At 53.3% G+C, this 18,851-nt stretch overlaps 1 protein-coding gene across 1 annotated transcript in view; it reads left to right on the top strand.

Moving 5' to 3' along the window:
- Positions 1 to 2,109: 2,109 nt before the first annotated feature.
- Positions 2,110 to 18,851, top strand: part of LOC143692471 (uncharacterized) — a 314,059-nt gene continuing 297,317 nt past the window's right edge. Inside the window, 2 exon segments of the mRNA XM_077172703.1 lie at positions 2,110 to 2,167; positions 2,288 to 2,549. Coding sequence (XP_077028818.1) covers positions 2,110 to 2,167; positions 2,288 to 2,549 — 320 coding nt within the window.

The following is an 18,851-nucleotide window of genomic DNA, read 5'->3' as shown; positions in this document are numbered from 1 at the left end:
AATATTTTTGTAATTTTTTGCAAATTTGCATTATCTAAATTACACTGTTCCTTAAGTTAAGTTGGTGTCTGTGTCTTTGGTGCGGGCCCTGCCCACTGGCGAAACAGGGCCCAATCCTGCCTAAGTGTTACCTGGGGAGACAAAACCCTCACTGCAAATGTGCCCCCTTCCTCCTTGTTCCCCACACTTCATGCACTGATCATGATGTCCTATGGTCTGGGCTATCCCTGGGGTCAGCTGGGATCTCCTGTCCTGGCTGTGTCCCCTCCCAAGCTCCCCCACACCCTCAGCCCCTCCCCAGCGTGGCCGAATGAGGGGCAGGACAGGCCTTGGCTCAGTGCGAGCTCAGCAAGAACAAAACCATCTCTGCGTGCTCAGCCCTGTGCTCAGCCCCCGGGCCCGGCATTTCCTCCACTGCCACCCCGGAGCCCCCTTTCCCACCCCTCTGCCCCACGGCCGCCGCAGCACCGGCTGACAATAGAAGCAATTCTGTGGCAATTCCAAGTTTCCTTGGTTCCTGCACAGCTCCAGCTCAGCTGCTGGCAGGTTACAATTAAAGAAAAGTGCAAATTCGGCCCAATACAGATATTATTAAAAGGCAGTGGAAGCTCTGTGTAGCTGTCACAAAGGTGACAGGGATGAAGAGAATAATGATTCTCACATTTGGAAAAAAACCAAGCCTGGGAATTCAGTAGTTATTTGGGAATTTAGCTACTTGAGCTGGGCTTCTTGTGGGACTTTTAGCAGCCTTGTGTTCCTCGCCATGTGGTGAATGAACCTTGTCAGTCTTGCTGGTATCATTTGCTCCATTTCCTCCAGTGATTTTAACAAACTTTTCAAGTAGGGACAACAAAGTATTTTCTTTACACTCCAGTCCCACAACGGCCATTTTCCTCATCAGTTCTCCCATAGGTTGCTCAGAGGAAGCTGCATCCAAGTTTCCAAGAGTTCCTCCAGAGAGACCCACAACCTCCTCAGAGGAAGGAACCATGCTGTTGTCAAAGGCAACTGGGGTCAAACAACAGTGCCCTGAACTCACTGTGCCAAAATAATTTTGCAATCTGGTTAAGAAAATATTAGAGAGATGCCATTTGCCCTGGAGCAGGGCAAGTGTGACATTGTCCCCTGTGTGTGTGTGGCCTTCCCAGGGTGGGGGTTTTACACCTGAGCCAGTTTGGGTAAGGGGGGTGGTGTTCACCCCCTGAGCAGGGATTCCCCCACTGTTTCAGGCTGCAGTGTAAGATGGAGCCAAATGCATGTTTTCAATGCCCATCTTCATCAACTGCTATAAACAGGCGGGGCAGTGTTCTTGATCTCTTCCATGACTCAGCCCTGATAACGCCCTCCAGGGGAGATATCTGCTGGGAATGGGCCATTGAGTGTCACTGCAGGACTGATCAAATTCCATCATCCCATTGTGGGATGCTCCGCCCAGGGGGAGGATCCAAGCATTCCTACCTGCATATAAGGTGAGCCTTGCAACACCAGGAGCAACTTGCCTACTGGATTCCCAGAGGACAAGAGCTCCAGAACCACCACTGGACCTTCAGAGGAAGACCAGACCCTTCTACAGGATCACTGCTTGGACAGAATCACGTTCATCACTCCTACAGGACTGCAGCCACCATTTAATGGGACTGCTGCCACCAGCCTGACCAGCAGGGTGTCGGGTTATATCCTGACTCTGTCAGTTTAAGGCAGTGTTTCTGTAGCATTGCCTTGATCTTCTTTCCTTATTAAATTGTAATTCTGGTTTAGACTCTCCCCCAGGTTTGTCTTCAAACCAGTAAAAATTCAATGCGCTCATCCCTTGCTTTCCTCCCAAAACAGGATTTCACATCCCCAAACCTTTGCCAGATGGAGGAGGAGGCTGCAAGGAAGAGGAAGGAGGCCCGGGACACGCAGGCAGGTGAGGAGGAAGTCAATGCCCCTTTCCCCCTCTCTCCTGCTCCATCTCCCAGCCCAGCACAGCCCCCGGCTCCAGGACAACCCTGCTGCCAACCCCGTCCTGCTGGGGATGCACTGGGGGGATCTCCTTCCCCTTCCCTCTGGCACGGAGGCAAATCCCATCCTCTCCTTGGCCTTCCTCCCCCAGGGAAGGAGCTGAGGATGGAGACCAGGGAGGGCAAATCCCTGTGGCGGAACCGCATGGAAGAGGCCATTTTGAGTGGCTCCACGGTGCAGAATTCCAACAGGGAGGACAAGTCCCAGAGATCCCACAGGAGAAGGGGCTCCAAACCCAGCCCAGGGTGCTCTGAGGAGGAAAGACCCACCCTGAGCCAGGAAGGTGGACAGAGCTTCAGCCAGAGCTCCGAGCTGGTGGCCCATGAGCAGCTTCATGATGGGAAAAAGCCCCACAAGTGCTTGGAGTGTGGGAAGAGCTTCAGGCAGAGCAGCACCCTGATCAGCCACCAGATGATCCACACTGGGGAATGGCCCTACGAGTGTGAGGAGTGTGGGAAGGGCTTCAGCTGCAGCTCCACCCTTTTGACCCACCAGTGCATCCACACTGGGGAGAGGCGCTACGAGTGTCCTGAGTGCCAGAAGAGGTTTCACACCAGCCCTGATCTCGCCAGGCACTGGCAGATTCACACAGAAGAAAGGCCCTTCCACTGCCCTGATTGCGGGAAGGGCTTCAAGCGCAAGTCCCACCTCATCAGGCACCAGCTCATCCACACTGAGGAGAGACCCTACGAGTGCTGCACGTGTGGGAAGAGGTTTCGGACCAGCTCAAATCTCCACCTGCATGAGCGGATTCACGCGGATGAGAGGCCCTTCTACTGCCCTGACTGCGGGAAGAGCTTCAAGCACAATTCCACCCTCATCAGGCACCAGCGCATCCACACTGGGGAGAGGCAGAGGCCCTACGAGTGTCCCCAGTGTGGGAAGAGCTTCACCAGAAGCTCCCATTTGACAAGACACCAACGGAGCCACCCGTAAATGAAGCCCTGCAAGTGCCTCGATTGCAGGAACAGCTTCATGCACCACTCCAGCTTCATCCCCCATGGGAGAAGCCAGATTGGAAAGAGCCCTGGTGATCCATGTTCCCTGTGATCCATGCTGGGAAGACACCTGTACCTTTTCCTGCCCTTTGCCAATGACCTGATGTGGGATTGGAGAACATGAGGGTCTGGCCATGGCCCTGTCATTACATTCAGTCCCACCTCAGATCATTGCCAGGGGCAGGAAAGGGACTCTCTCTCTCTCCCTGAGGAGAAGGGTGTCCTTTCCAGGCAAGAAATATTGTAGCCAGGCAGACCCTGTGAGTTGTGTTGTAGTTTTCCCTGTAAACAGTTTTATTTATCCCTTCTGTTATCAATATAATTTCTGTTCCTGTTTGTTCCTTATCCCGTTGCTGTTCCCATTAAATTGTTCTTAAACCAGTCCGGGATCTTTGCCTTTTGTGCTTTCCATGGGAGGTGGGAGGGCAGCGAGGGCAGCGCGGTTTTAGCGGGAGCAGGAAATTGGGGAATCCCATTCCTGAAGCCCAGCCCGTGGAAACCGAGCATCCCAGCTGGTGCCAGCCCTGGTGGCCATGGCAGCAGCCTTGGGAGCGGGTCCCTGGCTGGGGCTGTGGGAACCTCTTCCCTCTGGTGCCCAGGGACAGGAGTGGAGGGAGCGGCTGCAGCTGAGTTGGGGCAGGCTAAGGTTGGATGTCAGGAAAAGGTTTTTGCCCAGAGGCTGCTGGGGCCCTGGCCAGGCTCCCCAGGGAAGGCTCCCAGCTCCAGGGCTCTCTGAGATGCAGCAGCGTTTGGCCAGCGCTGCCAGGCCCAGGCTGGCATTGTTGGGGTGTCCTGTGCAGGGCCAGCAGTTGGACTGGAGGATCCTGATGGGTCCCTCCCAGCTCAGCCAATTCTGTGCTTCTGGGATCCCATCAGCCTGGGGATGGGGCTGCCAATGGTTGCCATGGCAACGGGCTCTGGCTGCAGGCCTGAGCTGGTGTCCATGGCAACCACCCCTGGCATGGGGTCTCCATGGAGCTGCCAAGGGACTGAGCATAGCAACAGGGGGCTGGTGATGGTTGCCATGGAAACTGACCATAGCAACAGGGGACTGGTGATGGTTGCCTGCTAAGGATCAGATTTGTCACAGGCCCTCAGAGGGGTTCCATGGGATCTTTCCAAGAGTCTCCAGGCTGTTCCAGAGCTGGAATGTCACAGGCAGAGACAGGGGCTCCATGGAGACCTCCCAGGCCTTTCTGGGGATGGTAAAGAGCCCTGTGGTCAGAGGCAGTCACAGCCATTCCATGGTGATATCCCAGGGCACCTTGGGCTGCAAAGGCACCGATCTGTCACAGGCACTCAGGGGGGTCCACAGTGACTTCCCAGGAGTCCCCATGCTGCCAAAGAGCTGGGATGTCCCAGACACTCACAGGGGTTCCTGCCATGGGCACAGTGGGAGCTTCTGGCAAAAGCTTTATTTCTTTTTTGGAGAAACTCCTGCTGAGTCATGAGGTAGAGAAATGACACCCAACAGCCACCATGGATTCTTAAACCCCTGCAGCACCCCTAGTCTTCAAAAATTCTTTCTAGGAGAGGAGACTGGGAGCGGCTGGATCCAACTCCAGCCCCAGACTTTGTCAAAGTTGTGAAAAACTGAACAGGTGGAATTGAACTTTAACACAATTTGTCCTGCAGGATTAATGATAGAATGCCAGATAGATTTATTTATCTATGTCTCTGGCTTATTCTGATCATGGTCAGATGGAAAGATCACTAGCACAGTTATTTATCCCACAGTTCAATTGCTATAACAACTATCACAATATAATGCTGTAGGAAGCAATATTGAAGACAGCAGGGCCTTGCTGGAGTTGTTGGAGCCCATTGCAGGCAGAGCCTCCTGCTCCAGCAGGAACTGCCTTTCCTGTGCCATCAGCAGGGCAGGTCCCGCTGCAGGAAAAGCCCCAGGCCAGCCCCAGCACAGGGAAGGCCTCGGGCACAAGGGCAGAGTGCCGTGCTGGGAGCTGTGCCAGGGAGAGCCTGAGGCACCAAAGGCACCTTGGCAGCAGCAGCTGCTTGCAGCCCATGGCCAGAAGCCTCCCTTGGCAGCCCGGCCTGGTGGCCACCACTGCAGAGCTGCTGCCTCAGGGCTCATTCCTGGCTGGCCTCTGAAAAGCCACTTCTGCTCCAGGAACCTGACTGGGAAGCCATTGGCCCCAGCACCTTGGGGACAAGATATCAATGACAAAACTCTTCATGCCAGCAGAGCCAAGGCAGGGGCAGAGGAAAGGGCAGAGCCAGGCCCAGGGGACAGGGCTGCCATGGTGATGGCTGTGAGGGCACTGCCCCTGCAGCAGCCTGGCTGCCCTCAGCAGACATTCTGGCCAGAAGCGTTGTGAGGGCACCCAGCACATCAGAGAACCCACACTGCAGGAATTCTGTCCTTGGGGATGAGAGGGGATTTCACTGGGTCAGGCTGCAGAAAGCTCCTGTTCTTGGACAATTCCTGGGATGGGGCATCCACTTCTCTGGAAAAAGACTTGCAGTTTTTTGCTACTGTCATAATTGTAAAATATTTCCTCCTTCTAACAAATGTAAATCCACCCTCATTCAGTTTATTGACATTGACCCTTGTTCTGTCACTGCAAAATTTGGGAGAAAATAACTTTGATCACTATTTTTCCATTTTCACTGACCTTGGAGAGGACCCAAAAATCTCCCAAGATGGGGTTTGGAGGCCTCATCACAAAACCAGCAGGGAGCATCTGCAGTCTCTGGGGTCAGTGGTGTGGAGACTGAGGACAGAACAGGAGTAGCCTGGGAGGGATGGAAGGGTGGTTTCAGAGAGTCTGGAGCTTTTCTTCATGGTGGGAATGAGGCTGAAGAACACATAATAGCACCAAGGGCAGCTGCGGAGGCCCAGAGTGGACACCAGAAGAAAGGAATTTCCCTGCCAGGGCAGGGCTGTGGTGCAGCACGTCCCCCAGCAGGAGCCTGGAGCAGCCCAAGGCTTTGTGTGGGCAGGCAGAGGCAGGCAGGAGGCAGAGCTGTCAGCAAAGGAAGGGGCCAGCCAGGTGGGGCAGCCGGGGGATGCCCACAGCCTGCAGGGACAGAGGTGCAGGTTTGCTCAACACCAGAGACACCTTTGCCTTGCTTGTCCCCACCTGTCATCACTGCCACCAGTGTTCTGATCTACCTGGAACCTGGGGACACTTTCTCAGTCCTGTCCCTCAGAAGGGTCTATTTAAAGTATGAGAAACTTCATTGTTTCATCCTCTTTTTGAGTCCCTGAGAAGTTCTTTGAGCACACTCTGAGGGACTGAGTCTGATGTACAAAGAGCACGAAAGCCCCAGATGGTCATTCAAGTCCTTGTGCTGTGTCTGTGCTGCTGAGCTGGGCCGGGCTCCTGGCCCAGAGGCAGCTCCTGGCAAGGGCAGCAGAGCTGCAGAGAGACAGCTCTGGCCAGGAGCAGCTCCTGTGCACAGCCCAGCAGGCCTGGGGCACTGCCAGGGCCCCTCAGGGACACCAGCAGGGCACAGACAGAGCTCCCAGGGGCTCAGCACTGGCAGGGGCTGTGGCGTGTCCCAGAGGGGGCTGTGTCACAGCAGCTCCTCTGTGGCTGTGTCATGGAGGCACAGAGCAGCTGTGATGTTCGCAAGGGGCTGTGTGACAGCAGAGAGTGGGCTGTGGGAGGTCACAGATTGGGCTATGACATCACAGAGTTTGTTCTGTGAGGTCATTGAGCAGCTACAGCATCATAGAGGGAACAGTGTGACATCACAGAGCAGGCTGTGACATCATGGCATGGCTGTATGACATCATAGAGCTGGCTGTGAGGTCAAAGTGTGTACTGTGACCTTACAAAGTGACAGTATGACATCACAGAGAGGGTTTTGTGATATCACTGAGGGGGTTGTGACATCACACAGCTGTCTGTGACATCATAGAGTAGGGTGTGAGGCCATAGAGCAGATCCTGCCATCATAGAGGGTGGCTCTGTGAAATCAGAGAGAGGGTTTTGACATCACTGGAGGCTGTGTAACATCATAGAGCAGGCTATGACATCACAGTACAGATTGTGGAATCACAGGGTGACTTTCCTAGATCACAGAGTCTTCTGTGGCATCACAGTGCAGCTGCATGACATTCCAGGGTGACATCCCAGAGTTTGCTGTGTGACATCACAGGGGCTGTGTGACATCCCAGGGGCTGTGTGACATTACAGGGGATGTGTGAGGTCACTGGGGCGTTCACTCTGCCCCGGCCCACCTCACAGTTCCCCCCAGAGCAGTCCAACCCTGCTCGTGCACAGCGGGGTCCCCTGTCCCCCCGGGTCCCCCCGCCCCTGGCGCCGCAGCCTCCCCCAGAGGATGTTCCACGAGATCGACCCCAGAGCCTGACACGGGGACGGGGGGCCGGGGCCCTGGGGGTGGCACAGAGGGACAGGGACCCCCCGGCAGTGCCCCCGTGTCCCCCAGGGCCAGAGCCTGGGCCAGGGCTCCTTCACCCTGGTACCAACAAGGCCTTGAGAGAGCTGAAAAATCCCCAGCAAGGGATCAGCAAAAACCAGATTTAATATTAAGGGACAGCAGCACAAAGTTCCTTGGCAAGAGTCACTGTTCTCCTGAGTGGACACTTCAGGCACACCAAGGAAACAAAGCAACAACAAAACCAATCAAAATCCAGGCAATCAAACCAGAAATGAACCGAGAACTGTCCCTGTGTGTGTGTGTGACACAAGGACAGTGAGGGCAAGGATAAAAGGAATATGGCCCAAAAGCTTACAGAGCTGAAACTTAGCAGGACTTAACTTACACTTTAATCTTAACTGATACCTTCAACTTGACAATTTAGCAAAAGAACAGCACTTAACTTTGACTCCGGCCAGGGGTTTATTTACAGACGAAAACTAGATGGGGCTGCTATATGGAAAGTGTCTCAAGCTGTTCATTTTTTCAGCATCAGTCTCATTACATGATTATGATAATGGGAAGATGCTAGCAGCTCACAATCCAGGCAGCAGGCCAGAAAACTTCATGTTACAACATACTTTATAAGCTTCTTGACCAATCACAGAAAGCAAAAGCATATTGACAGTAGTTCTATCCAATCACCATAAGCACACGTACCTTTGGTTAAAACAATGCTTGCTTATTTTGAATACAATACCTGTTTGTAAGAGACAATGCACAGAGCTCCATTATTAAGCTTTAACCTTCCTAATATCTTGCTAGATAAACTTGCTGCAACTTAGAGAGCTATTCAGACAAGCATTAATACATAGGCTATTGTTCTATTTGCCCTTGCCTTTTCTACAGTTTAAATAATTTTTCTGCTGACCTATCTCATGACTGTTGCTTTAGCACTGTTCACAATTCTGCTGTATCTGAGGCCTGCCTTTTGCAGCTTTCCTAGAACCCTCTCATTTTATGGATTCCCACAAACAGTATTTAACCTAACTTACAACCTATGACTTAATGATTTAATGGTAGAATAACATTAAACAATATTCAACTTAGCTTATATCATATTAAACTTTACTTAGCAAAAAAAAGCTCTTAAGAGCATTTAATTTATTCCTCATGATGTAATCTTACTTACAGGCCTGACTGACTCAGCTATCCAAGGCTCTCAAACCCCTCAGAGAGCAGCATTTCTGCCACATTTCCCCAGCACAGGCACTCCTGTGTGCACACAGACACAAAGAGTCACCTCCAAATTCCCTATATTCAAAGACTGCTCCCAGACAAAATCTGCCATTCCTGACAAGTTTGGCTGGCCTTGGATGAGAGAGGCTCTCACTTGCCTTCCAAACACCGGGGCTCTGTGCTTTCCTTCCTATGCAAAGGAACTGTTCTTCTCGGCCAGGTGACCATGGCCAAATTTGGGATTTCACCTCCAACACTGCCTGTTGTGACAGACTGGAGGAGATTGTTGGCTGGAGACATTTTGTGTGTGGGGGAGAGGAAGGGGGAGGTCCAGCCTTGCCCTGCCCTGGAAGCCCAGCCCTGCCCTGCCCTGGAACCCCAATCCCCCCAGAGCCTCTATCCCAGCCCAGCAGTGGCTGCCAGTCCCTGGCACAGCACAGGCAATGCTCCACAGCCACCTCTGCAGCCCCCAGCCCAGCTCCTGAGGGACCAAATGAGCCCAAGCCCCACCTGGGGGAAGGGCCCAGGGAGACCAAGGGGTATTGAAGGCTGACCACAAGGCAAGCACACATCTTGACCCTGCATCCTCTTGGAATTTCCATTTGAAAAGTGCTGGAATCCAGGAGTTGGTAGCTGTGTGTGTGCTTCTCTATATCACATTTTTCTCTCATCCTGTGTCTTCTTCTATTTTTGTCCCCTTGCAAATTTTGACTAACTTAAAATTGAACAAGCTACAAGTTTGTGAAGTTGAATGGGCCAAGTTAATGCTTTGAGAAGTGTTTTGTGTTGATTGAATGTTGTATTAAACCTTTTGCCAAAATTTTTCTGATTTTCTAAATTTGCCAGTAAAGTCTGTTTTGTTGCTTTGAACTCCTGACAATCCCTTGTTCGTATTTCTCCAACTCAGAGGACAGAAACAAATGTTAATTCCTTTTAAATGTCTCCGTGAGAGAGTTGTTTGGGGGATGGGAGTCAGGGCTTGTGTGTGCTGCTTGGCCCAGCCCAGGCAGGGCTTTCCCAGCCACATTCCACACTCCATTGCCCAGCTGGAGCCGCTGGTGCCTCTGAGTTGTGCTGCCCCAGCCCCAGGGACGCTCTCCTTGTCTGCCCATTCCCCCACGGTCTCTGGGCAGGGATGGCCTCAGTGGGGGCTGCTGACATCCTCAGCAACTTGGAGGCTGCTGCTGAATTTCACTGCTCCAGAGGCTTGTTCAGCCTTCAGCTCTTGAGTGCAGGAATTCAGTGTCCCAGGGCTCATTAACATTCAGAGCACCTGAACAAGCCAAGCCTCTGGGAATTATTTGATTTTAATTTTCAAATCCTTTGTGGTTAAGTAGATCTCAGTAGTGTATTGAAACTGAATACATGATATTTAAAAAGACAGCGAGAAAACATTTTGTAGGTCCTGTTTAGTTTTGTTTTCCAGTGAATTCACTGATATGTGCAATCTCCAATTGACACTGAATCCAAGTACATCCTCATGCAATTTGAATATATTTGAAAATCAAAACCCTTCAATGGCTCACAATCAATCAGACTCTGTCCCTACCCCCACCCCACCATTTCCCCCATCCAAGCCCTGGCACTCAGAGCAGCCTTGTGCAAATCTGAGCTCCCTCCAGCCCAGGCTGCACCTGCAGCTTTCAGCTCCTTGGCTCCAACTCCCACCTGCTTTCCTTGCAGAAGGAGCTGCCCAAGACACAGAGGGATGTTCATTTCTTGTCAGCCAACAAAGCCAAGGGAAGGCACAGCTCCATCAAATGCCAAAGTCATTCCTCTGCTGGATATTAAATCCACTTTGCACAGCAGACAGCCTCAGAGCAATGGAAAACACCTTCTGTGCCCAGCACAGATCCCAAGGGCCCCCAAACCCTCCCTGCCCCGATTCTGCCCAGATTTGCTCTTTGCACACACGAGTCACAGGCTGAAGTCTGGAGCTCCCTCCATGCCCAGAGGGAGGAAAAGAGAGAAAGGGGATGAAGAGCTCTCCTGTGCAGAGCCAAGGTCCAAGTGCAGCCCCTGCAGTGGGAGCCACAACTCATCAGGTTTGTGTCCTTTGGGCTCAGGGCCTGCTGACACTCAGAGGCACAGAAAGGTTTCTTGCCAACAAATAGGAGATGAACATTTGATCAGTTTAATAACCATCACAGCTCTTCCCTCAGCTCTCTGGGATGTCCCAGCAGCATCTGACATGTCCAGGTCCCCAAGGCATTTCCGAAAAGGAAAAGTTCTAGACAAGGACATAAGAAAACACAATTCTGTGATAGATATAAACACAATTAAGATGTTGACTAATATGGTATTTATTTTAACATCAGAAAGACTGGAAAACTTTCATGAGCTCAAAGCATGAAACCAGTCATTTGAGAGGCACTTGAATGACCAGAGAGCATCTGGAGGACGAAATCTGGGAGCAATGGAAAGGACATAGATCCAGCCAGTCTAGTGAAGAGATGGCCACTTAGACATGGCCATTTCATCAGGAGAGCTAAAAACACCTGATGAAAAAAGGAGATTAAATAATAGACGGAATATTGGTGACACAAGTAGATGGAATCATCAGCATTTCTTCTCCTGCCATTAGTAGAACAATCCAGTAGATCCAGAAAATTCCTGTTCCTGATGGGAAAACTTTGCCATTTCTCAAAAGAACTCAGATTACCTAGATAATAAAGATTTTCTTGTATAGTAGGAAACTAACAGGCATTAACACCTGTGCCCCTTTCCAGGCTGACATCAGTTGTGTGCCCATTACAGGCAGTGCCACTTGTGCCCTGAGGTGTCCAGCTGGGATTGGATCTCTCCCAGAGAACCTGAGGGAGAGCAGAGCACCTTGCAAGCCGCAGGTCCTGGACAGCCCCACAGGGCTCCTGTCCCATCAACATCTGCTCTGCTCCAGTCTGAAACAAGGCCCAGCAGGGTGCCGGGATCATCAGAGAGCTGAGGTGTGTGCTGGAATTCAATGGCCTCCCCATCCCGCAGCAGCCCTGCATTTCCCTGCTGCAGCCTTGGTCTCCAGCACAGCCATGGAGGCTCTTTGGGCTCTGGAGTGTTGCTGCAGCCCCCAAGGGCAGCTGAGCTCTGCCTTTGGCACAGTCAGGCCTGGCCAGCGCAGGCCATGCTCAGCAATTGCTTGTGTGTGCCTGGCCTTGCTGTCAGCCCCGTGAGCGGCTGCGTGGCCCCTTTGTGGCCCTGTGCTGGCCCAGCCATGGTGGCCCAGCCCCTGTGCAGGCCCAGCCCAGGCCAGGAGCATTGCGGCTGGGAACGGCCCCTGTGCCGTGGTGCCCACAGCAGCCTTGGGGCTCTGTGCCCCATGGCCTCCCTGCTGGGCAGCCTCTGCCAGCTCCTGCAGAGCCCGTGGCACCTGTGGGGCTGCACAGACAGCCCTGCCCCGGGCTCTGCCGGCCTCTGGGCCAGCAGAGAGGCAGCCAGGGCTGGCCATGGCCGGGGACAGGCCCTGAGCCGCACAGGAGGATGGAGCTGGGCCACAGCCAAACTCAGCCCAGTCCAAAGCTGGGCTCAGCAGCCAGGGCTGCCAACACATGGGCACAGACCCTGGTGCTGACAAATGTCCTGGGCCCCCTCCCTGCTCTGTCCATGCCACCAAGGGCACAGAGCAGCCTCCTCTCTGGGCCACTTGCCTGTTTGCAATGCCTTGCACAGGTGCTGGCCCTGCCCCACAAGGCCTGGCCTGAGTCCTGCCCCTGCACGCTCAGCCAGGCTGAGATGGACACTGATGGTTCCTGGGCCAGGCTCTCGGAGCCCAGCCCAGCTCCCTGCAAGCTCTGCCAGCTGCCCTGAGCTCTGGGCAGCACCAAGGGCCTCTCTGAGCCCAGCCCAGCCCAGCCGGCTCTGGCCCCACAGCTCTGTTCAGGCCAGGCTGCTCTGGCCACTGGCCCCATGGCCTCAGCCCCTGCCAAGGCCACAGCAGCAGCTGCAGCTGCCACAGGACTCAGCCCCAGCCATGGGGGAAGGTGCTTGGCCAAGGCCAAAGGAGGCTCCCTGGCTGCCCTTCTCCCCTGGGGCTGAGGTGCTGAGAGCTCTGCAGCCCCTGCTGCCATCCCATCTGCCCAGGGCAGCACAAGAGCCCTGGCCTTGGGGCCCTCAAGAGCTGCTCCTGCTCCAGGCTCAGGGCCCATGCCAAAGCTGGGACAGCAGCCACAAAGCTGTGCCCATTTCTGTTCATTGCTGCTCTCATGGGGATGGATCCTCAGCCACTTGGAGGTTGCTGATGAATTTTACTGTTCCAGAGGCCTCTTCTTCTTGAGCTCTTCAGTTCAAGAATTCAGTGACAAAAGCTCACAAATATTTATGCAAAACACCTGAAAAAGAAAAGCCCCTGGGAATAATTAAAGTTTTCAATTCCTCTTTGGTTTATTAGACACATTTCACAAGTGTATTCAAAATGAATATACTGTACTGAAAAAAATGCAGAGAACTGTTTTCTCCTGTTAAGTTTTCATTTCCTGAATATAAATTTATATCAGCAATGTCTAACTGGTACAGATCTCCAGCACCTTTTAATACAGTCTGAATAGATAAGAAAATCAAGTCCCCGTATGGCTGACAGTGAATAACACTTTGCCCTCACCCTCTGCCCACCATTTCCCTAATCCAATGCCTGGCAATCCTATGGTTCAAGAAATGATGTGGCCAGCAGGACCAGGGCAGTGATTCTTCCCCTGTGCTGGGTACTAATTGGGGAGCACCTCGAGGTCTGTCCAGTTCTAGGCCCCATGGAGTGGGCAATTGAAAGAAATTTGTAGCAGGAATAGTAAAGAAAGCAAAGGAGAAGCCAAGGAAATGCTCAGGGCAGTTTGGGGGTGGCTGCCAGGCAGCCCTGGCTCTGAGCAACAGCATCTGCAGTGGCACAGGAAACTCCCAGCTGATGGGAACAAACTTTCTGGCTGAGTGCAGAGGCCAGGACAAAGCTGAGTGGTTTCCCTGGTGTCCCCCAGGCTTTGCTGGCCCCAGGGGCTGATGGCATTTGTGCTCCCTCAGGTTCATGTCCCCACAGCAACAGCATGGGGGTGCTGGCCCTGCTGTGTGCAATGCAAACAGGGGCTGCTGAGGCAGTGCTGCCGTGTCTGTGCCTGCAAGGATGGGGCACCTGTGTGAGCTGGGGGAGAGGCCAGGGCTGCAGAGGGGGGATGTTGTTGGCAGCTGCATGAGGACGCTCTGGGACGCTGCCCTGGGCTGTGCAGCGCACTGGGCATGGATCAGCCCCTGCTCTGCTGCTCCTTCCCGTCTGGCCCAGGGCCCTTGCAGAGCCCCAGCCATGCTGTTTGCCCCCAGCCTGCCCACGGCCAGCCTGGGGCTGCTCACGGGGGTTTCTGTGCTGAGCATTGGCCTGGCCGTGTTCTTGAGAGAGCCTGGGCAAGGAGCCTGGAGCCCCCAGGGCCTGGCCTGAGGCGTCAGCGCTGCCCCAGCAGTGCCCATGGCCTGTCCCTGCTGCAGCCCCGGCACTGCCACCCCCAGGGCTGTGCCCGGCCCCGAGAGCACTCAGGCCCTGCAGCAACACCAGGGCCACCAGGGCAGCGGGGCAGGGCCACGGCAGCCGCACTGGCAACACCAAGTGCTGCTGCTGCTGCTGCTGCTGGGCACAGCTGCTGGGCCAGCACTGATCTGCCCCAGCTCTGCACACAGACATTGCTGCTGCAGCTCCAGAGAAGGCAACACAAGGGCATCTCTGCAGTAAACTCTGCTGGGAGATCCTTTAGTTCCTTTAAAACCACAGAGAGCACAGCCCCTCATTTACACAGTGTGTGGCCATAGGGAAGGTGGAGAGAAACAAAATGAGAAATGGCAAAAACAATGACATTTCTTTGTGGAAAATATGAAAAAAGTAAAACAAAGAAGAAGAACCTCCAAAATGAAACCAGCAAGTATCAAAGTTGACTTTTATTGCAAGTGATTTGCAGAAAATTCCAGCAGTTTAATGTTTCTGAAACCATCAAGTCATCAGTCTCCACACTGCAGCCTTGAGCTCCTGGTTCCTCAGGCTGTAGATGAGGGGGTTCAGGGCTGGAGGCACCACCGAGTACAGAACTGACAGGGCCAGATCCAGGGATGGCGAGGACATGGAGGGGGCCTTCAGGTAGTAAAATATACCCGTGCTTAGGAACAGAGAGACCACAGCCAGGTGAGGGAGGCAGGTGGAAAAGGCTTTGTGCCGTCCCTGCTCAGAGGGGATCCTCAGCACAGCCCTGAAGATCTGCACATAGGAGAAAACAATGAACACAAAACAGCCACAATCTAAACAGACAGTAACAGCAAGAAGCCCAAGTTCCCTGAGATAGGAGTTTGCACAGGAGAGCTTGAGGAGCTGGGGTACTTCACAGAAGAACTGGCCCAGGGCATTGCCCTTGCAAAGGGGCAAGGAAAATGTATTGGCCGTGTGCATGAGAGCATTGAGAAAGGCACTGGCCCAGGCAGCTGCTGCCATGTGGGCACAAGCTCTGCTGCCCAGGAGGGTCCCGTAGTGCAGGGGTTTGCAGATGGACACGTAGCGGTCGTAGAACATCATGGTCAGGAGGGAATACTCTGCTCCAAGGAAGAAGAAAATCAGAAAGACTTGAGCAGCACATCCAGTGTAGGAGATGTTGCTGGTGTCCCAGAGGGAATTGTGCATGGCTTTGGGGACAGTGGTGCAGATGGAGCCCAGGTCAGCGAGGGCCAGGTTGAGCAGGAAGAAGAACATGGGCGTGTGCAGGTGGTGGCCGCAGGCTACGGCGCTGATGATGAGGCCGTTGCCCAGGAGGGCAGCCAGGGAGATGCCCAGCAAGAGGCAGAAGTGCAGGAGCTGCAGCTGCCGCATGTCTGCCAATGCCAGCAGGAGGAAGTGCCTGATGCAGCTGCTGTTGGACATTTGCTGGTGCTTTGGCATGGGGATCTGTAAGAAAAGTAATCATGGAATAGTTGGGTGTGGAGAGGACTTGAAATATCCCAGCACAGCCTGGGGGCACTTTCCCCCTACTGCCTGCCCAGGGCTCTGCTGCCTGGAGCTGTCCCTGCCAGCAGCTGCTTCCCTGTGCCCAGGGCTGGGCCCTGCCAGTGCTGCCAGAGCCCAGCCCAGCCCTGGGGGCTCAGCTCTGCCTTGCAGAGCCCTCCCAGCTCAGGCACTGCCCAGGGGCAGCTCTGGCTCTGCAGGATCTGAAGGCAATGTCAGAGCAACCCTGAGGAGGCTGGAAAAGCAACACTGATGCTGCCTCTAAGGGGTCCTGTGGTGATTGCTGTTGCTGCCTGGTTTTGTAAGATCTGAGAGAATGTTTTTTATTTTTCTCAACCTGAACTGAGAGATGAAGATCTATGTGCAATTTCCAACCCATAGCAGTAGATTAAAAAAGCAGGATATCCCCTTTTATGCAGCCCCTGACTTGCTGTGCTCCCTGTATAATCTAAATTCTGCAGTTCAATGCCATGCTGGGAGCAGTCCTGAACAATGCAGCATCCTCCCCACACAAGGAGAACACTTCCAAGCCTCACCAGCTGTCTCCTCCCAGCCAGATCTTGTCCCCCAGTGCTGGGAGCAGCTGCCAGGGCTGGCTGAGAGCTGTCCCTGGCAGGCAGCAGAGTCCCTGCCCCAGCACAGCGCCCTGGGCTGCAGGACCCTGCTCTGCAGGACAGCCCTGGGCACCCCTGGCTGCTCTGCACAAGAGACAAGCAGAGAATGTACTCACAGGCTCTGCAGGCATTGGCATGTTCCAGCTTGAGGAGATGGCTCCAGGAGCTGCAGCTGCATTGTCCTGCAGCCAGAGGTTCCTGTGCCAAGGGCTGGCAGTGATTGTGCCCCAGGCACTTCTCAGCCCCTTCCCAGCCCTGACTGATTGAAGCTCTCTGTGCCTCTGTGCTGTGCCCGGGCTGGCTGCAGGCAGTGCCCCAGCCCTGCTGGGCTGGCAGAAGGGCTGCTCATCCAGAGAAATGTGCTTTTGAAGCTCTTCTTGGTGACCAGGAGCTGCCTCTGGGCCAGGAGCCCAGCCCAGCTCAGCAGCACAGACACAGCACAAGGACTTTAATCAGCCTCTGGGCCTTTGTGCTCAGGCCCTGAACATCAGTCCCTGAGAGGGAGCTGAAGAAACCTCTCCAGAACTCCAAGGCAGAATCCAACTCCAAACTTTCTTGGACTTTTAATGGGTGCCAGAGAGGGACACGACTGAGCAAGTGTCCCCAGGCCCCAGGCAGAGCAGAGAACTGCAGGCAGTGATGACAGGTGGGGACAAAGAGAAGCCAAGTCTTGGTGCCCTGGGGCACAGCAGGGTCTGTGCCAGCAAGGGCTGGGAGGAGACACCTTGTGCTGAGGCCCTGGGGCCTCCTGGCACAGCCCCAGCCAGGCTGGGCACTGTCAGCCCCTTGTGCTGCCCTCAGCATCCCCCCCTAGCCCACATCCCAGTGGCCTCAAGGATCTGCTGCAAGGAGTCCCTGGGGAGCCTTGCTCAGCAATGGCCCTGGGGGCTCCTTCATGCTCCCTGCAGGGACTGCAGCTTTTTCAAAGGACTTTGGCTTTGGCTTTTGCCTTGGAGTCTCTGAGAGGTTTGTGCAATCCTGGCCTCCAATTATCTGCTGTAATTAGTCCCTGGAGAGGCTTTGTCAGTAACAACACTCTGTGGGGCTCATTAATACTTCAGGGTACTTCAGTTATTTGAAGGTACTTGGTGTTTCCCTTTTGATACAGAGTCTGTGAGAGGTTTGTGCAATCATGGCCCCAATTATCTGCTTTAATGAGTCCCTGGAGAGCTTTGTACTTACACTCAGTGGTGGTCATTAATGCCTTGAGATACTCAAGGTTTTTAAGGTACTTTATGGATTTAAGAATACTTTTAGATACTTTTAAGGATTTTCCTTCCTACACTGAGTCTCTGAGAGGTTTTTGTGCCATCCTGGCCTCCAATTCTCTCCTCCAAGAGTCCATGAGGAGCCTGTGTTGGGTATCTTCCCCCTTTCTGTTTTACAACAAAGATGGAACTGAAAGAATTTTGTAAGACTTTCTTAAAGCATCCAAATAAACATGGGACAATTAACAATACAAGAACAACCACTAAGATAATTATAGTCCTGTTTTAGCTAGATATCATCCAACCCTTTAGTCCCTTGGATTGGAAGAGTTTATTGAACCAGTCTTTGTTTTCTACTTGATGCTTCTTGAACCCTTCCTTCAGTCCCTGAATGCTCTTGTGGATTGACTCGCTGTGGCTGGAGAGGTTCATGCAGCACATGCCCTCAGAGTCTACACAGCCATGCCCATGTGCCCAGAGTAAAAACTCTATCACTGTTCTGCAAGGTGGCGTGTCTGATGGTCTCTGTGTCTGAGAGCAGCCACTCAATGTGAGGGAGGCAGCATTGGTTTGCTTACTCAACAGGCACCCAGGATGGTCTGATTGCCCTAAAGCTTTAGCTGCAGCCACCCAAGGCAGTCCAAATTGGGGGTGCTACCATCCAATACCTGGATTAAAGCTTTCAAAGCCATCTCTTTGATATCATCCAATACTTCTCTGGGGATACCTGCTGCTTGATCATCTGGCAGGCTGTGTTGTCCTTCTCCAGCTAGATGGTTGATTGTCAATTCCGCCCTTGCCTCATTATTAGCATAGTCTGCTATTCATTGATTTAGTAAACACTTCCATCCCCCTTCCCACAGGGTGTATTCTGTAGGTGACAACAACATGGACATAATATATTTTAAATCATAGGGGGTTAAGATGTGCTGTAAACATGGCCCTCATTAGGCCATTAAAATAAGATGAGTCCTTTCCATGGTCTTTAGCTGCCCTACACAGATCCTTGATTTCCCCATAAATCAATGGCTGACACCTGGGATTCTGCCCCCTTCTTTCATACAGAGGCAATGAGGAGTTTTGAGGTTATTTGCCAGTCTCCTTCCTTAACTGGAGGCATGGCCCAGGGTGGAGAGGATGATTGACAGTGGGGGAGTGACCCACAGTTGTTGGGGTGGAGTCTGGAGGTTCGTTCAGGGCGGAAGAGAAGGCTGTGGTAGCAGGAAGTGGAGGAGCCAAGATGGAGGGAGGATGGTCGGGCTCCCGAGCCACATTCAGGCTCCTTCCATCTTGAGTCTCCAGGGCATGATGCTCCAAGACAGCGTGGCCATTGCCATCTTGGACCATCGTGGAAGGTCTGAGAAAGGCAGGTTTGAGGGGTGGTCCCGAGTTAGGAGTGAGCAACAGATTGAGTTTTCAGCACACTGCTTGCTGGTGAAGGGTCTCAAGGATGGTGTGGAAGATGGGGAACATGCAGAGTGCAATGGGG

Source organism: Agelaius phoeniceus, assembly GCF_051311805.1.
Source record: "Agelaius phoeniceus isolate bAgePho1 chromosome W unlocalized genomic scaffold, bAgePho1.hap1 SUPER_W_unloc_1, whole genome shotgun sequence".
In the NCBI taxonomy this organism is placed as follows: Eukaryota; Metazoa; Chordata; class Aves; order Passeriformes; family Icteridae; genus Agelaius; species Agelaius phoeniceus.
This window is presented reverse-complemented; position numbering and strand designations above follow the sequence as displayed.